The following is a 16482-nucleotide window of genomic DNA, read 5'->3' on the forward strand; positions in this document are numbered from 1 at the left end:
ACATTTTCTTTTTGATAGTAACTACCTTCTTAAATTTGAAAACTAATTGGTTCTCCTCTCCCAGCTGCCCAAAAGATTCTTTTTTGACATCTTATTTGTTTCTAATTCAAGCTTTTAGGCTTTATATTGAAAGGAGAGTTGAATTTTCTAGATGAACTTAACTTCAGGTATATTTTGTCAGTCACTTGTAGTTTTGTAAGGATAAAAGCACTTTTTTATACATTAAATTTACATGTAAGTTAATGAATTTTATTACTGTTATTAGAGCAGCTTTTTTTTTAAGAGCAGCTTTTTAAAATTCATACTAGAGACTCATAGTAGAGATGATTTAAAAGAGAAAATACATATATGATTTTTATTCATACTAGAAATGATTTAAAAGAGAAAATACATTGTGTTCTTACTAATAGACCTTTCTACTCATCTTTTTAAAATGTTTGAGAATGAAAATCAATCATGAAACATTTGTAATAGATAAACTACAGGCCTGAATTAACTAAAAATAATCTTGGATCTCAAATGAAGACAGCCTTATTAATAAAGTTTAAACAATCAAAAAAATTCAGTTACTATCTTAAAAGGAGGAACTGAAAATATGTTGATAAAATAATTTAAAAATTTAGTGAGGCAAAGTATTTAATTCAGCTGTTTAAGAAACAGCAGAACAACTTAATACTTATTAGTTATTTGAATCTAAATTACTTGCTATGTAGGTTTGAACATTGATATAATTCCGAAATAAATTTAGTATATTTTTAGTACCTGACTTGTTTTTCTTTTTATTAGGATGTAGATATGATGGATCAGAATGGAATGACCCCTTTAATGTGGGCAGCTTACAGGACACATAGGTATGTGCTCCTTGTAAAATATTTGTTCAAACCTCTGTCAGGAGTTTTGTATTATGGATAATACTTGTAAAATTTAGTGAAGGGAAAGTAGATTCCAAGGGCCTTAAACGCAGGGATTGTCTTCTTCATCTTTTCATGTTTTTATATCATTTAACAGTGCTTTGCACACACAGTAGTTATTCAGTAAAAGCTTATGAAATTTTTGGTTATTTAAAAAAATTAATTACTTTCCCTCACTAAATTGTATACATACTTTATTATGCGTACATTTAATACATGCTGTTTTAATATTTAAAAAACAAAGTTTTTATATTGTTCCATGCAATACATTTTCAACTTTTTTGTAGATTTTAGGAAAAAAGGAATCATAAATTATCTTTTAAAAAAAAATTATTTTTCTTGTATGTCATGAGGGTACCTAATGTGTTTACCAATATTTGTTGTTTTAGTTCCTAAAAATCCTGACCCTTAAATAAGAAATGAAAAGTTTTTATGAAACCACAAACTTTTCTGACTTAAAGAACTATCGATGGTTGATATTGCTCATCCTTAGTACTTAAAGATAGTACAGTGTTCTGGTAAGATGGTATTGTGCCACAATAGAATGTGTGGGCAAAAGCCATTTACCTAAAATTTATGTTTTAATGTCTTTATTTCAATTACAGTTTTTTTTTTCCCCCTCCAGTGTGGATCCAACTCGATTGCTTTTAACATTTAATGTTTCAGTTAATCTTGGTGACAAATATCACAAAAACACTGCACTGCACTGGGCAGTACTAGCAGGAAATACTACAGTCATTAGTCTTCTTCTGGATGCTGGAGCTAATGTTGATGCCCAGAATATCAAGGTAAAAATACTTGAGAATATGAAAAATGCATTATTAAGAGCTTTAAAGAAATGTAAGTTTTGAGATTTTAATGCACTTGGTGTATTATCAATAACTTTGCAGTTTACTTACATTAGTTGAAGTATTTGAAATCTTTTTTCCTACTTTGATTATGTTTATTAGCATGCTAAACTCTCAGAGCATTAAATAATTTTTCTTATTGACTGATTAAATAAAAGTTTCTTTGAGAATTCTAATTTCTCTTGGTAGGTCAGATCCAAGCAAGATAAAGAATAGGAATTTAGAAGAGTTCAATTTGTATGTAAATGGAAAAGGTTATGTTGCTATGTTTGGATTAATTAAAGTTCAACTTTATAACTGTTCATAGTTTTTCCTGAATACACTAAATGTCTGCTATATTTGTATATCATCTATGTGAAGTTCCTTTGCACCCTTAAACCGTAATGACATCTATCAATAACATTCATAAATTATTTTTAGTGAAAAACGTTTCCTATTTTGATCTACTTTCTAAGTTATTTTCTGAATCACATTTCTTAAATTTCTAAATGATTTGTTAGAAAACAAATATCTAGTTTGAATCATTTAAAGAAAATTCCATTAGCTTGAAGTAGCCAATCAGAAAGTAGGTCATTATCTGCTGGATCAGGGTATCTTTAATGTTCTTATTCATTGTGCTTATGTGTTACTCATTTATTTTAAGAAAAGGGCAACAAAGAAATTGTGAATGATAATTGGTATATAGAAATAAATGTGTAATTATAAAGTCACTGTTGTCATTACAGATATACCAATTTTAATTCAACTAAGTGGCCCAAACTTACCTAATTATAAGAAATTAATACATTAAAATAATGTTTGTATATTTAGTCTTTTTAGGGAATTCATTACTTCTCAGTGATTCTGATAAAAAAGAAAAATAAAAAAGATGAGAAAAACTACTTTATTCTTAAGAAAATAAGAATGAATAGAGTCATGTTTTGATCTTACAATAATTTTCTTTCTCTATATTCTTTTTTGGAAAAAAAAACTTAGGGAGGTTTGACCTAGGAGCCAGAAACTTTAATTTTGTACTTATGTATGACTGTCTAGGTTTATGGTATATTTGAAAAAAGATCGAGGGGTAGCTAGGAGGTGCAATGGATAGAGCACCAGCCCTGAAGTCAGGAGGACCTGAGTTCAAATGCGACTGCAGACACTTCCTAGCTGTGTGATCCTGGGCAAGTCACTTAACCCCAATTGCCTCAGCCAAAAAAAAAAAAAAAAAAAAAAAAGATCTAAAATAAAGATTTGATACTAAGTAATGTGACAATTTGGGAATTTTATGGATTTTAGATTTTTAGTCACAGATTACAGTTGAAATAGTCCTTAACAGAATTTTTGTCTAAATTTTATAGCTTTGATATATAGCATATTTAAATATATGATATATAAAATATTTTATGGATGTTTATTTTATCATATAATGCTCACTTCGAATCCTTATGTTTCCCTGGATATTATGCAAAATGGAATAAAAGTAGATTTTTATTATTTTAGAGATTTTAGATAGAATTTTTTTGAGCATTTCTTGTTGCAGTTTAGTTGCTTTTGAGTCCTCATTGAAAAATATTGTTGAATAAATAATCTGACAGCTTCTGAATTAGCCTCTTCTAATTCACGTAATGAATTATATGGCATTAAAATTTTAGTATTCAAATTTTTGGAATAGGTAAGGCAGTATTTTAATCAGATATTTGTATTTGTGAAAGATAGAATTCTTTGCCTGTTTGGTTAAGCGTTTTTTTCTTGTCAAAATAATATGATAAAGGGAAGGGAGTTTGCTTTTAAAGGTTCATACTTTTGGCTTAAAATGACAAAGTCACTTTGGCTTAAAGTAGTTTCTAGGGATTACGGTTAAGGTGAGGAAGGTGGAATTACTAAAGTTTTGTAAAGTATCCCAAACATAAAATAGTGAGATTCTCTCCCAACTATTTTTGGTATCACCAGAGATCTACTTTTAAAGAGACTGTGACTCATGAATGTATTTTTTTATGTAAATAAGTGGAAAATAGGGTTGTATACCAATCAAATTCTATTATAATACAAAGTGAAAGTATTTTTTAAGATTTTCACCCAGCTGGCATATTGACTATAATACAGTCCTAGTAAAACAAAAAAATCATTCGGGTCTGAAATAATTTTCTAGACAACATTCAGAAACATAACAGTTTTCATATATAGATAGAAATCTATAAAACTGTAGAACTTTTCTTTAGATGTGATAGAATCAGAATGTTAAGTGATGAACAGTTGATCAGTTTCTTTATTCTTTTGTCAACCACTCTTGAGTTTTTAGAGATATGAGAGAAAATTTGGGGGATATATTTTAATAGATGAAAGAAGCAAAAATGGACAAAAGATAGCATTTAACATACATTAGCAGAATAAATAAAACATCACATATATTCTTGAATGTACTTTTTTGAAACACCTACAAAACCAAGTATCAAGTTATATTTAAAATAGTTTACATATATTACATATATATTACATAGTTTACATATATTTCCAGCACTTTCAATTCCTGCCTTCCATGTTCTACACACCTTTCAAATTATTATTATAATTATTATATATATAATGTAAGTATATTATTAAATATTAATATTTAACACTGCAATTATGAGTTTACTATTTGCTTAACAGGACACTTTTTGAAAGGCCTATAAAATCAAGTATCAAGTTATATTTAAAAGAAATAGCATAGTTTACATATATTTCCAGCACTTTCGATTCCTGCCTTCCATCTTCTATACACTTTTCAAGTTATTATTATAATTATAACATATTTTGTTATTCTAATTATCTCATACCACTGAAAGGACTGTAACCTAAAAAAACTGACACACTTTTAATTTCCCTCCATATACTCTGATCAGGGTCTGTAATGAAGAAGTCTAAATTTTATGCCATAGTTTAGCTGCATCACTCATACAGTGCCATTAAGTAGACATACCTTAGTGTTGTTTTATTTTCTAAAAGTTTTTGAAATACTCAGATGACTTCTACAACTTTGGAGGAAAAATTCTTTGATTTAGATTTTCCTTCACTTTCCTTTATGTTGGAGAGAAAAAATTGATTTTTGTTGTTAGAATTTCTACTCTTTTCTGTATATCACCAGTGTAGGATCTGATGTTTCTTAGAAAGATTATTGTTCATAACCTTGGATTATTATAAAATGCATTTCAAAAAAGTTTACTTATAGAAATAGCATTAATGATTCCAAGATCATAGACTCATAAACTATTATAATTGGGAGAAAATTTTAAGATCTTGTAATTCAACTCTTTATTTATAGATGATGAAACTGAGACCCTGAAAAGTGAGGTGGTAACTTGTCCAAAAAAATCAGAATTTGAACCTAGTCACTTCCCTCCTTCATCAGAATTATTTAGGTTATAAAAAATCTTTTAGAATCAATTTGTTTTGTTTTGCTTCTGACTGGATAGAAGTGTCACTGCATTTCCAAATAAAATAGAACTTAAGTCTTATGAAAATTTCTCTTTTTCAGTTACGTAAAAAAATTTTCATGTAAATAATAACATATGTAAAGAATTGGTTTGTTTTTCCTGTCTTTGTAAATAGTAAATAAAAAAAAAATAGTAGAAAGTGCAAAAAAGTAGATCTCTATACCAAAATGAAGAGGGAAGGAGGTAGGAAACAGGCATTTATTATGTGCCAGGCATTGTGCTAAGCATTTTACTAATTTCTCACAGGAAGTAATATTTTTAAAGCTGTTGGCATTGAGTAGATAATTTGTTCATAATTGTTTTAAAATTGTATTGTGTTACACTTGGATATTTCAGATTAGAACTGTTCTCAAATATTTATTTAGGATAGATTATAAACTTTAGCTTTACTGAGATGCAAATATTATTTGACTGATAACAGTAATCTCAATATGTAGGATCCCAGGCTTGGTCTCATAAGATTTTGAAAAAAAGTATTGTCCCCTAAGTATATTCATCCCTATGTAATAGGATTTTTGCTTTTGTTTCAGTTTTTTAAATTTTCATTGAGGAGCTCTTCATAGATATATTTTAAGGAATAAAGGATTTTTAGATTATGAAAAAATTGTTCTAGCTGTGTTAATATTATAAGCAAATTTTGATGTGGTTTCTTGGAATAAAGTAAGAAACCATTTTCAGAAAAGTTTTTGTTACATTTTAAATTCCTGACCTAGAAAGTCTCCAGAGGAAAACTTTCCCTTGGTTTGAGAATGAAATTCAACCGTAAGCTAAAGTTCAAGTGATCCACAATGCTTGTTAGGCCAAAACTATCAAAAGGATATTTTTCTACTAGTTGTTGCATAGTATTTTATAATCTCCATGTTGATTATTTCTTTTCTTGATGATACATGGAGTGATTATATACATAAATTCAGATAGCTGGTTTCAGAATAACTATTACAATTATTCAATTGTTTATTAATACTTCTAGCTGAATATAAAGAATACACTAAAATAGTCAGATAATTAGAAGATTAGTTGAAAGATTTCTTAAAGCTCCCTCAATTTTTTTATCTAGGCAATCCTTAGGTGTCACATGACCCTCTAGTGGAAGGGATGCTCAGATGGACCCCGAGGCAACTGCAGGATATTCTCTGGGAGTTGTACCCCTAAAGGGAATGCTTTTACACAGGTAATTTTTATTGGATTGGATTAATTAGCTGGTGTTAAATTTAGTATCTGGATTTTTTGATTAGGTAAGGTATTTCAAATAGAACCTATATTTGTAGAAGTTAGACTAGCCTGCACCCTTTTATGTTGTGACGCCTTTTAAAACATTTTACTTGTATTTTGGGGAGCCTTTTAAAAAAAATAGATTCCATCCCTCACAAAGATTATATGGTCCATAAAGTTAATAAAATCTCAGTAGTTTTCTTGTCTTTTTTTGTGTTTTGTTTTATTTTGTTTTGCTTTTAGAAATGTGTATCTGTGAGAAAAGACTTGAAATTTTCTTTTTGTATTTGAAGTTTAAGTGGGAAATTTTAATTCAAGGCTCTAAAGTATCTTTATAAAAACAAATACTTTGATAGAAAGGGTTTAAAGATACACAGTTAAAACTGGAATGATTTATTTCTCATTTCCTTTGCACTTTATCCTGTAGAGTTCTTTCTGTGTCAGGGTAAAGTTACAATTATGAATTTTTCTAGGGGGACAAAAAGGGATTGTTGCCAACCCAACAATGATTAGATGAGTTGGGGACTGACAAAAAGTGTTATTTCTCTATTCTTCTTCTTCAGTTTCTTCTTATAGCTCTTGGCATAATTGTGGTGAAACTGAGAAAGGTTTAATAGAACGTTTTGTAGTAATTAGTAATTGTTCTTTCTCGTGACCTCCTCCAAGAATGTGACATAAACATATAATTTATGTTTAATAAATACCCATGATCCAGCAAGTGTGAAAATACCTACTTTTTGATTTGCACACTAATTTATAATGTTGTCTAGGATGGAATTTTGTAGATTAATTATTGAATTTTGAATATATTTTTCTTATTCTCAGAAAAGAAATTATCTTACATTAATGAAGTAATTTAAAACCCAATTGAAATAACTATTGTATCTTATGGCAAAGTAAGAATTAAAGTGATACTGGAAGATATAACTTTGTTTTTTTTTGTTTGTTTGTTTGTTTTTTTCTTTGAATAGGATAGAAAGTAAAACTTTACTTTTTATTTTTAATGTGAAATTCTATTTCTGTCATCCATCAGGGAGAATCACCACTTGATTTGGCAAAGCAAAGAAAAAATGTTTGGATGATCAATCATTTACAAGAGGCAAGACAGGCAAAAGGGTATGACAATCCATCTTTCCTCAAAAAGCTAAAGGCTGATAAGGTAAAACTTACTACTTTGTTTGTTGGCCTTTCTTTTTTAAATTTAAGATTGTTATCCTGCAATAATACAAGCATATCCATTTTAAAATCCTAACATTGTAATGAAATTAGGGTGTCTAGCAAAGCTTGTAAGTATGTTTTTTGGTTGGTTGATTTGTATAATGAATGAGAGTTTCATTTTGTTTTGTGAAATTCAGTAAGATACTAATAAAAGTTGATTGTTTTAATTGATCCTGAGATTTTGTAGAGAGTGAAAATCCTTTCTGGTTTACCTACAAGTGCTGTTTCTATGATGAAATATAAAAAAAAAATTCTGTTCAGTCAGTTACCTTTATTGTCTTCGACTAGCTTTTTTTTTCTTCAGCCCTATTTAGTAGCAGAATTTTTTCCAGTTAATTGCAGCATTGTTGTAATTGAATTGAAATTGTAATTTGCAGGTATATGAAGGCTACTAATAGGCTGTATTGCCTGATAGTAATCTGTATATTAAAAAAACCAAACATTCAGAAATTTTCATATTGCTTACTGTGTGCCAGACACTTTGCTAAACACTAAAATTATTCTCTGATTTAACCCTCACAATCAGTCTGAGAGGCAGGTGTGCTATTATGACTCCCGTTTTACAGATGCAAAAACTGAGACAGAGGTTAAGTGACTTGCCCAGGGTCACACAGCTAGTGTCTGAGACAGGATTTAAACTCAGGACTTCCTGACATCCATGGTACCATATATAGCTGTCTTTTCACAAAGCATGTTCCATTTTGTAGAACTGATTGTACTGTGGTTAAAGACCTTTAAAATTCTAAGCATAATAATAACTCACATTTACATAGAGATTTAATGCTTTTAAACAACTTTATTCACGAAAATCTTTCTTAGCTGAGTAGTACAGTTACTCAATCTCTTTTGCTGATAAAGAAAGAGAAATTGAGAAGTTAACTTTCTTATCCTCAGATAAATTTTTTTTTTATGTGTCAGTGGAATTCAGATTCTGATCTCCTGACTCCAAATTCCAAGTGCACAGATTCTCTGAGCTATGCTGCCTCTCAGTGACACTGAAGAAATAAAAAATTGAATCAACAAGTATTTATTTTGTGCAAAGCACAAAATATAAGATACTAAGAAGTATCATTTATGCTTCCTGCCCTCAAAGACTTATGTTCAGATTGGAGATAACAAAGTTTAAACACATGAAAAATACTTTCTCAAATTCTCAAGGGTCTGTGAAACCATAAGTGTGAGCATTCTCTTGTCTGAGAGTAGATGATCTTTGAGAAGTTCAGTGGCTAAAGTGGTTCCTCTATAGCCAGCCTGATACATTTTTTCTTCCTAGGTTAGTAGAATTAGTCTCTCACCACACTTGTACTCCAAGCCTTTACAGATTAGTAGAACCTGTCAGTGTACATGTACTCAACCAGCAGAGTCTTTAAGAATCTAGGATCACTATTGTATAAATTGAAGCAACAGGGAAAATTAAATAATGAAAAACTAATCACATAGTTTGAAATAAGAGCTATTATAACAAGATAGGAAATTCATGGTTGTTTTCCAAATTAATTTTTCAGATAATATTTGACTGAGAAGAATCATAGAATTTTAAAAATTGCGAAAAAAAAATCTACAGTAGTCCACTCTTGTCTAGCCCAATGGAGGGATATACCACTTTAATATAGTCAAAAGAGAAGGCATTAAAAGAGATTTGATTGGGGCAGCTAGGTGTGACCAGCCTTGAATTCAAGAGGACCCAAGTTCAAATGTGGTCTCAGACACTTCCTAGCTGTATGACCCTGGGCAAGTCACTTAATCCCAGCCTCAAAAAAAAAAAAGAGAGAGAGAGAGAGAGAGAGAGAGAGAGAGAGAGAGAGAGAGAGAGAGAGAGAGAGGAGAGAGAGATTTGATTTCATCTGGTTTGTGAAGGATAGGCTATATTTGAATATATAAAAGGTAGAGAGCATTCATGAGTATAATACAATGAATAGTTCAGAGGTATTAGATTACCAAAGTTTATTCTTCAATAATATTTTATGTTTCTAGAATTTCAGAACTTCTGGCAAGGAATTTATGTGAATCATTGAATAATACCAGCCCAGAAAGAATGATATCCAGTAAAATTGGAAAAAAAAATTTTAAATTTTATACAAGGCACTTATTTTATGATTTAAATAACAAACTGTGTATATTCCAAAATTTCAGCTTAAAACTGAAATGTACTAATTTTTTTGAAATAAGTAAAAAAAAAAATCTATAGGATAGCAGTTCCTAATTGGCTGCTATTCTATCCTAAATTACAATAAACTCTTATTTGCACTTAATTAAATTTTATTTAGTATCATCTGTGATTGTTTTTCCCAGTTGCTAGCATTAAAAATTCTTTAAAAATCTCTTATTTATCATACTTTTTCAATAAAATGGAGATTTCTTTCTGCTCTGACACTAGCTTAGGCTTTTGTTGCCTCTTAAGTAATCTTTCTGTACTTCCACAACTTCTCCTTTCATTGATTGTATTCAATATTCTATTGCCAAATGAACTATACATTCCTAATGATGTGACTCAGATACATTTTAATTTGTTAATGTTTTCTTTAATATGTGATGCCCAGGATTGAATGCTATGTTGTAGATATGATCCGAGCATCACAAAGCAATAAAAAAAACCCATTTACTTGAAGTGTCTATTATGTGCCAAGGATTGAGATACATCTTTTGGTTATTAATCTTTTTTATCAACACTCTTGACAAATCTCTTCCAGACTTTATGGACATTTTGCCTAGGTTTCCTCATCTTATGCACAAAGTTATTGTAACAGAGTTCATAAGATTTCTTACTAAAATGTATTGCGTTCTTCATTTGTACTAAAGAAACAGCACAATAAAGAAAATGAGGTTAGTTTCCGATGATTTTTCTCTTGAGGGCTTACAATCCATTTTAATATTCTGTTCTGAAATTTTGCCAGGGATCTACAACAAACCTACTGATTATTGTTTCTGGAATCTTACTCTTTGCTCTTTTAGAAAACTAAAAAAATATTTGCTTAGCTCCAATTTCTTGGAGCTTTTGTTTTCTGATTTCTTTTACTGATAGTGCTCTGTGGGTCACATTTTTCCTTTCTTTTGACACTGAAATTAGGGCTTGAAGACTGTAAGTAAACAATGTCATCCAACTTTTTCCTTTATTTATCTTAGCCTTCAGTGGTTTCTATGTGGTGTTTGGACTACCCTTTTTACTTACAAAGGACATTATTATTATTCTTTCTTGAGAAGATAGAAGCAAAGTTGAATATGAGTAAACTGACTTCTCTCTATGCTCTAAAACCTTTACATATTTCCCCTGGAACTTTTGTTTTCTTCTTAGTCTGGGAATAGTTTTAAAGACCTTTTGGGTGATCTTTAGTATTTTCATCTGTTGATTTATTCTGTATTTTAGCCCAAATACTGTTCTTATTGAGGCCATGACAATTTGTGATGTTAATGTCTGTAGCTCCCCTTTTATATTAGCGTTACCCTCAGATAAGGTAATATTTTTACCTTATTTTTTCATGATATCTCCCTCCCCCAACTACCCCAAGCTGTGCACAGAGTGGAATAGCTGATTTTTTTCTTTAGGATAAGGGAGGGATTTGTTGGGGTGAAGGACATCAGGAAATAAAAACAGACATCAATTCAACTTTTAAAGTAATTAGGGAAGTTTTAAACTGCCACTCTGTCCATTTTCTTAATAGTAATACTGCATTGAGGAAGCCCCTTAATCTTAGTGCTTTTATTTCTTTGAAATTTTGTAATTGTTTTGCATTGTCATTTAAAAATTAAAATCATTGTATATTAAAATTTGAAACTACATTATAAATTCAAAATGTTTTATTAGATCATAAATGTATTATTGTAGCAACAATTATAACTAAACTTGAGACTATGTGATAAAAGAAAGCCATTCTAAACTAATGAAATGACATGAACAAGATCATGTATGTAGAAAAATACTGTACAGATGAAATTACTTTAAGCCATCTAGTTTAGATGGAATATAGGGCAGATGTGAAGTAAAACTAAAAGTTGGTACCACTACCTTCTTTGTCTTAATCTGTTTTCTCAGCAACCTCAATTATAGCCACAGCTTCAACCAATACCTTTATACATTTAACTCCCAAATCTCTTTTCAGCTCTGACTTCTCTTCTTAGTCCCAAACTTAATGTTTCTTTTAACAGCCTTGCTGGATATTTCTACCTGAATGGCCTGTTTTTACCTCAACATATCCAAAATCAAGCTTAATATCTTTCTCTCCCTAAATCAGATCCTCCTTTTGGATCCTTTTTTTCTATTGCTGATACCTCCCAGACTTTTGTATTAGAAAACTTTGTGTGATTTTTTTTTTTTTGATCCACCTTTCTCCTTTGCCATTTGTAACCAAACTATACCCAGTCCTTTTGAATCCTACCTTTGCAACATGTCTTACATTCATCTACTATTTTCTGTTTCTGTTGCTACTATACAAGAATGGGGCTTACTTGTCACCTGCTTAGAAAGTTAAATCAACCTTACAGTTTTCTATGTTCCTTGGTCTGTTTTGGATGGCAGTCTTGCCTTTTCCAATCCAAATTTTACACTGCCAAACTGTCTTGTGTTTGGTCATGTCATTCTTCTACCCAAAAACATACAAGTAGCTCCCTGTGATCTACCAAGTAATTATATTCAGACTTCTTTGTCTGGCATTCAGAGCCCTTTAAAACTGAGTGCTATCCTATCTTTCTACCTTTGTCTACTATTCCTCACCAGACAAATTGGATTATTATCTATCCTCTGAGTAAATTCTGTGTCTTTCTACTGCCATTCTTTTGTTCATTATCTGTTATCTGTTTTTCCTCCCTTCTCCCATTTGTTAGTCAGCCTCAAATGCTGCATTCTTTATTGAACTTTTTCTGATTTTTAAATTAAGTTTTTTAATTTTTATTTTCATATGCATGGATTATTTTTCAACATTGATTCTTGCAAACCTTTGTGTTCCAAATTTTCCCCTCCTTTCTCCCACTCCCTCCCCTAGATGGCAAGTAAACCATTAGATGTTAGATATGTTAAAATATATGTTAAATCCAATATATTTATACAATTATCTTTCTGCCCAAGAAAAATCAGATCAAAAAGAAAAAAAATGAGAAGGAAAACAAAATGCAAGCAAATTACAAAAAGAGCACTCTATCTACACAGAAGGTGACTGATATGTGATCATTGAATTTTTAATTTAATAAATAGATAGGGAGGTGTTAGACAACACATTTTGATTTTTAGCAAAGGACTTGATTGTATAATATCCTTATGAATAATATGGTAAAATATGACTCAGATGATCATTATTTGGTGGCTTTCTAGGTCACAAAAAAAGAATCTTGGGCTAATAATTATTAGTATGTAAGTATTCTTACTGTTTTCTCTGATAGTCTATCAGTGAAAAGAGGCATTTATATATAATAATAAATGAAATGTAAAGTTAGGGATTTTTTTTAAAGAAGCAAAAGTGTATAGGAAAAACTTTTTTTTTTTTTTTTTTGGGCTGAGGCAATTGGGGTTAAGTGACTTGCCCAAGGTCACACAGCTAGGAATATCTGAGACCATATTTGAACTCAGGTCTTCCTGACTTCAGGGCTGGTGTTCTATCCGCTGTGCCACCTAGCTGCCTGTGTATAGGAGAAACTTAATAGGATGTCATATGGAAAAGACCTTAAAGTTTTAGGCCATGGGCCAGTAGTGATGCAGCTGTTAAGAAATTTAATATGGCTATATTGGATTGCTTACCATCTAGGGGAGGGGAAAGGGGGAAAGAGGAGAAAATCTGAAACACAAGGCTATACAAAGGGCAATGTTGTCAAATTATCTATGCATATCCTTTGGAAATAAAAAGCTTTATAAAAAAGAAAGAAAGAAATTTAAAGTGGTATGAACTGATGCTAAGTGAAATGAGCAGAATCAGGAGATCATTCATTGTACATGGCAACAAGAGATTATCCAATAATGGACATGACTCTTTCCAACAATGAGATGATTGAGGCCAGTTCCAATCATCTTGGTCGATGAGGAGAGCCATCTACACCCAGAGAGAGGACTGTGGAACTGAGTGTGGATCACAACATAGCATTTTCGCTCTTTTTGTAATTTGCTTGCATTTTGTTTTCCTTCTCATTTTTTTTCTTTTTGATCTGATTTTTCTTGGGCAGAAAGATAATTGTATAAATATATTGGATTTAACATATATTTTAACATATCTAACATCTAATGGTTTACTTGCCATCTAGGGGAGGGAGTGGGAGAAAGGAGGGGAAAATTTGGAACACAAAGGTTTGCAAGAATCAATGTTGAAAAATAATCCATGCATATGAAAATAAAAATTAAAAAACTTAATTTAAAAAAATTTAATGTGGGCTTTGGAGATCCTATCATAAAGGGAATTAAAGATACCTGTTTAATCCTTGAGCAAAGGGGGAGGTTATTGCATTCTTCAGTTATTTCAAAAATTGTATCCATTTAGTAGAGACTTTAGAATTCCTGTGTGTTTTTTCAGAAAGCCATGTGATTAGCAGGGATATTCCATAGATAATAGCGACAGGGAAATACTTTTTGCCAACAGTAGAAGAGGCATCTTGATGAAATAATTAGTTCCTTATCACTGGGAGAGTTCCAGCAGAAATCAGAAAACAAGAGCTTAAAGACTATAGATAATCTGCAAGGTCTTTTCACTTTTTTACTGCTTCAAAATTATCTTATGTTTAATGCTTAGGTATGTTATTTAAAAATAAAATTATAATTTATGTTATTACAATTTTAAGTTTTGTAGGTTCATTGTGTCTTTCAAGTTCTTTTCACTACCAGAAAGGAATGGAAGCAATTCTTAGGTCAGTTCCAAAACCTCTTGCTCTTCTGAGAAGCAGTATTGTTTAATGGTTATAGGTTGGAGGCGCAGTCAGAAAGTTTGACTCAGATACTTAGTAGCTTATATGACCCTGGGCTAAATTATTTAACCTGTCTAATCCTAACTTTTTTCATCTGTAAACAGAGTATTAGACTTGAAAGCCTCAAGGGCCCTTCAAGTTCCCAATTTGTGATCCTATCATTTTTTATTTTGTTAGAAAGACATGAATAATTTGGTACAATGCTGGTATCCCAGAACATGCTTTAAGAGACCAAAAGAAAGAGACCTTTTTTCCCTACTCACCACTTCTTTGATCAAGTTTTGTTTGCTCTTCTTTTTGCCAGATATTAATGTTTCAATAATAAATGTACATAAAACTGCAAAAAAAAAAACTGATAAAATATTTGTTTTTGTGCAGGAATTTCGGCAGAAGGTAATGCTAGGAACTCCTTTCCTAGTTATATGGCTGGTTGGGTTTATAGCAGACCTAGATATTGATTCTTGGCTCATTAAAGGGCTAATGTATGGTGGTGTTTGGGCTATGGTCCAGTTTCTTTCAAAGTAAGTGTTGTTTTTAACTATGTAATATAGCTATAAATGAAAGGATATGAATTTTCTCTCAGAAAAAAAGTCATTTTTTAAAAAAAGTATTCCATTATTTAGAAAAAAAAAGCATAATTTAAAAAACTTTGATAAAGCAAAGATCTATTTTCTATAGTGTTTTAAACAGTATTTATCTTTGGATATTTTAATCTTCTGTGATCATTGGTCTCATTAGTGTGAATGTTTTCTATAGCCTTATAAGGATTAACAAGGAAGTTGTCATTGAGTGAGACCTCATTTATTTTTGTTAGTATGTGTGTGTGCTTATACTTATGTGTGTATACATATATATACACATATATGTGTGTGGGTTTTTATACACTTCACCACATGTGCACATGCACACACGCTTTGGCATTAAATGCATGCACATATTTATAATAACCATATGTGCACATGTATGCATGTGTTACGTATTTGTATATGATTTGGAATATTTTGGTTGAAACCAGGTTGGCCTGGTTTGACTGGGTTGGTTTGGTACAAAATACTTTGTTATCCATTTGTATAATACAAATAAATATTTTATTCTTCACAAATAAATGATATGCCCCTTTAGAACTTAAAGTGGAGCCATGCTTGCCTATTTACTATCGGGTTCTGTTTTTAAATTTCAGGAGGAAAAACAAAATTGGTGAAAGCACTTTTCCTAGGTAAAATAGCAAAGGCAATAAAGGCCCTCTTACCTAGTATCCTCTTTCATCAAATTCCCTCTTCTGCTTCCTTTAACCAAGGGGACTCAAATGGATCCTCCAAGGAATCCATTGTTCATTGGCTAAGTCTCTACTTCAGTGAGTCTGCCTTGTGTTCTCCTTCCTTCAGTTATCTGCTGGAATTTAAGCAGAAAGATACTGAGTAAAGTAATACAAATTTTTTTGGTATGAATGCTGGTTAATAGCTTATTTTACTTTGTTAGCCTTCAATATATATGGGGTTTATGGAGAAGGTTTGATCATGTGAATTTTAATAAAAGAAACAACTTAAAATGAACTGTAATGGTAACATTTAATCCTACTGAGAGAAAGATATTATGTCCCCACTCTGCTTAGGCCATGCAAAAGGGTGGCTGTGATTAGATGATTAGCACTAAGGCTAACAACAGTAACAACAGTAGCTAGTTTAATGCATTAAAATCTGCAAAGCCCTTTACAAATATTGCCTCATTTTATCCTTATAATAATCCTAAGAATTTGAGAAATAAGAAGACTGGTGCAAATAGAAATTAAGTGGTTTGCCTAGAGTCATACAGGTATCAGGGATTGAAATGAAATTTGAACTTGGGTTCTTCAATCAAACTTCATGCTTGGGACATTGTCTAGTTTACTGATCTCTATTTGGCTTTTAAAAAGTCATTTATTAAGATCTTTTATTTGGGATTGTAATACTAACATTAAGTAGGCTA

At 30.9% G+C, this 16482-nt stretch overlaps 1 protein-coding gene across 2 annotated transcripts in view; it reads left to right on the forward strand.

The window, feature by feature from the left end:
* The window catches only part of ZDHHC17 (zDHHC palmitoyltransferase 17), a 105010-nt gene that overhangs the window by 53150 nt on the left and 35378 nt on the right, over positions 1–16482 (forward strand). For both annotated transcript variants that reach the window (XM_074270827.1, XM_074270828.1), the window contains exons 6-9: positions 787–851; positions 1537–1699; positions 7457–7582; positions 14896–15038. In XM_074270827.1, the coding sequence (XP_074126928.1) occupies positions 787–851; positions 1537–1699; positions 7457–7582; positions 14896–15038 (497 nt within the window). The remainder of the gene's footprint in view (positions 1–786; positions 852–1536; positions 1700–7456; positions 7583–14895; positions 15039–16482) is intronic.

Source organism: Sminthopsis crassicaudata, chromosome 5 (assembly GCF_048593235.1).
Source record: "Sminthopsis crassicaudata isolate SCR6 chromosome 5, ASM4859323v1, whole genome shotgun sequence".
Taxonomy (NCBI): domain Eukaryota; kingdom Metazoa; phylum Chordata; class Mammalia; order Dasyuromorphia; family Dasyuridae; genus Sminthopsis; species Sminthopsis crassicaudata.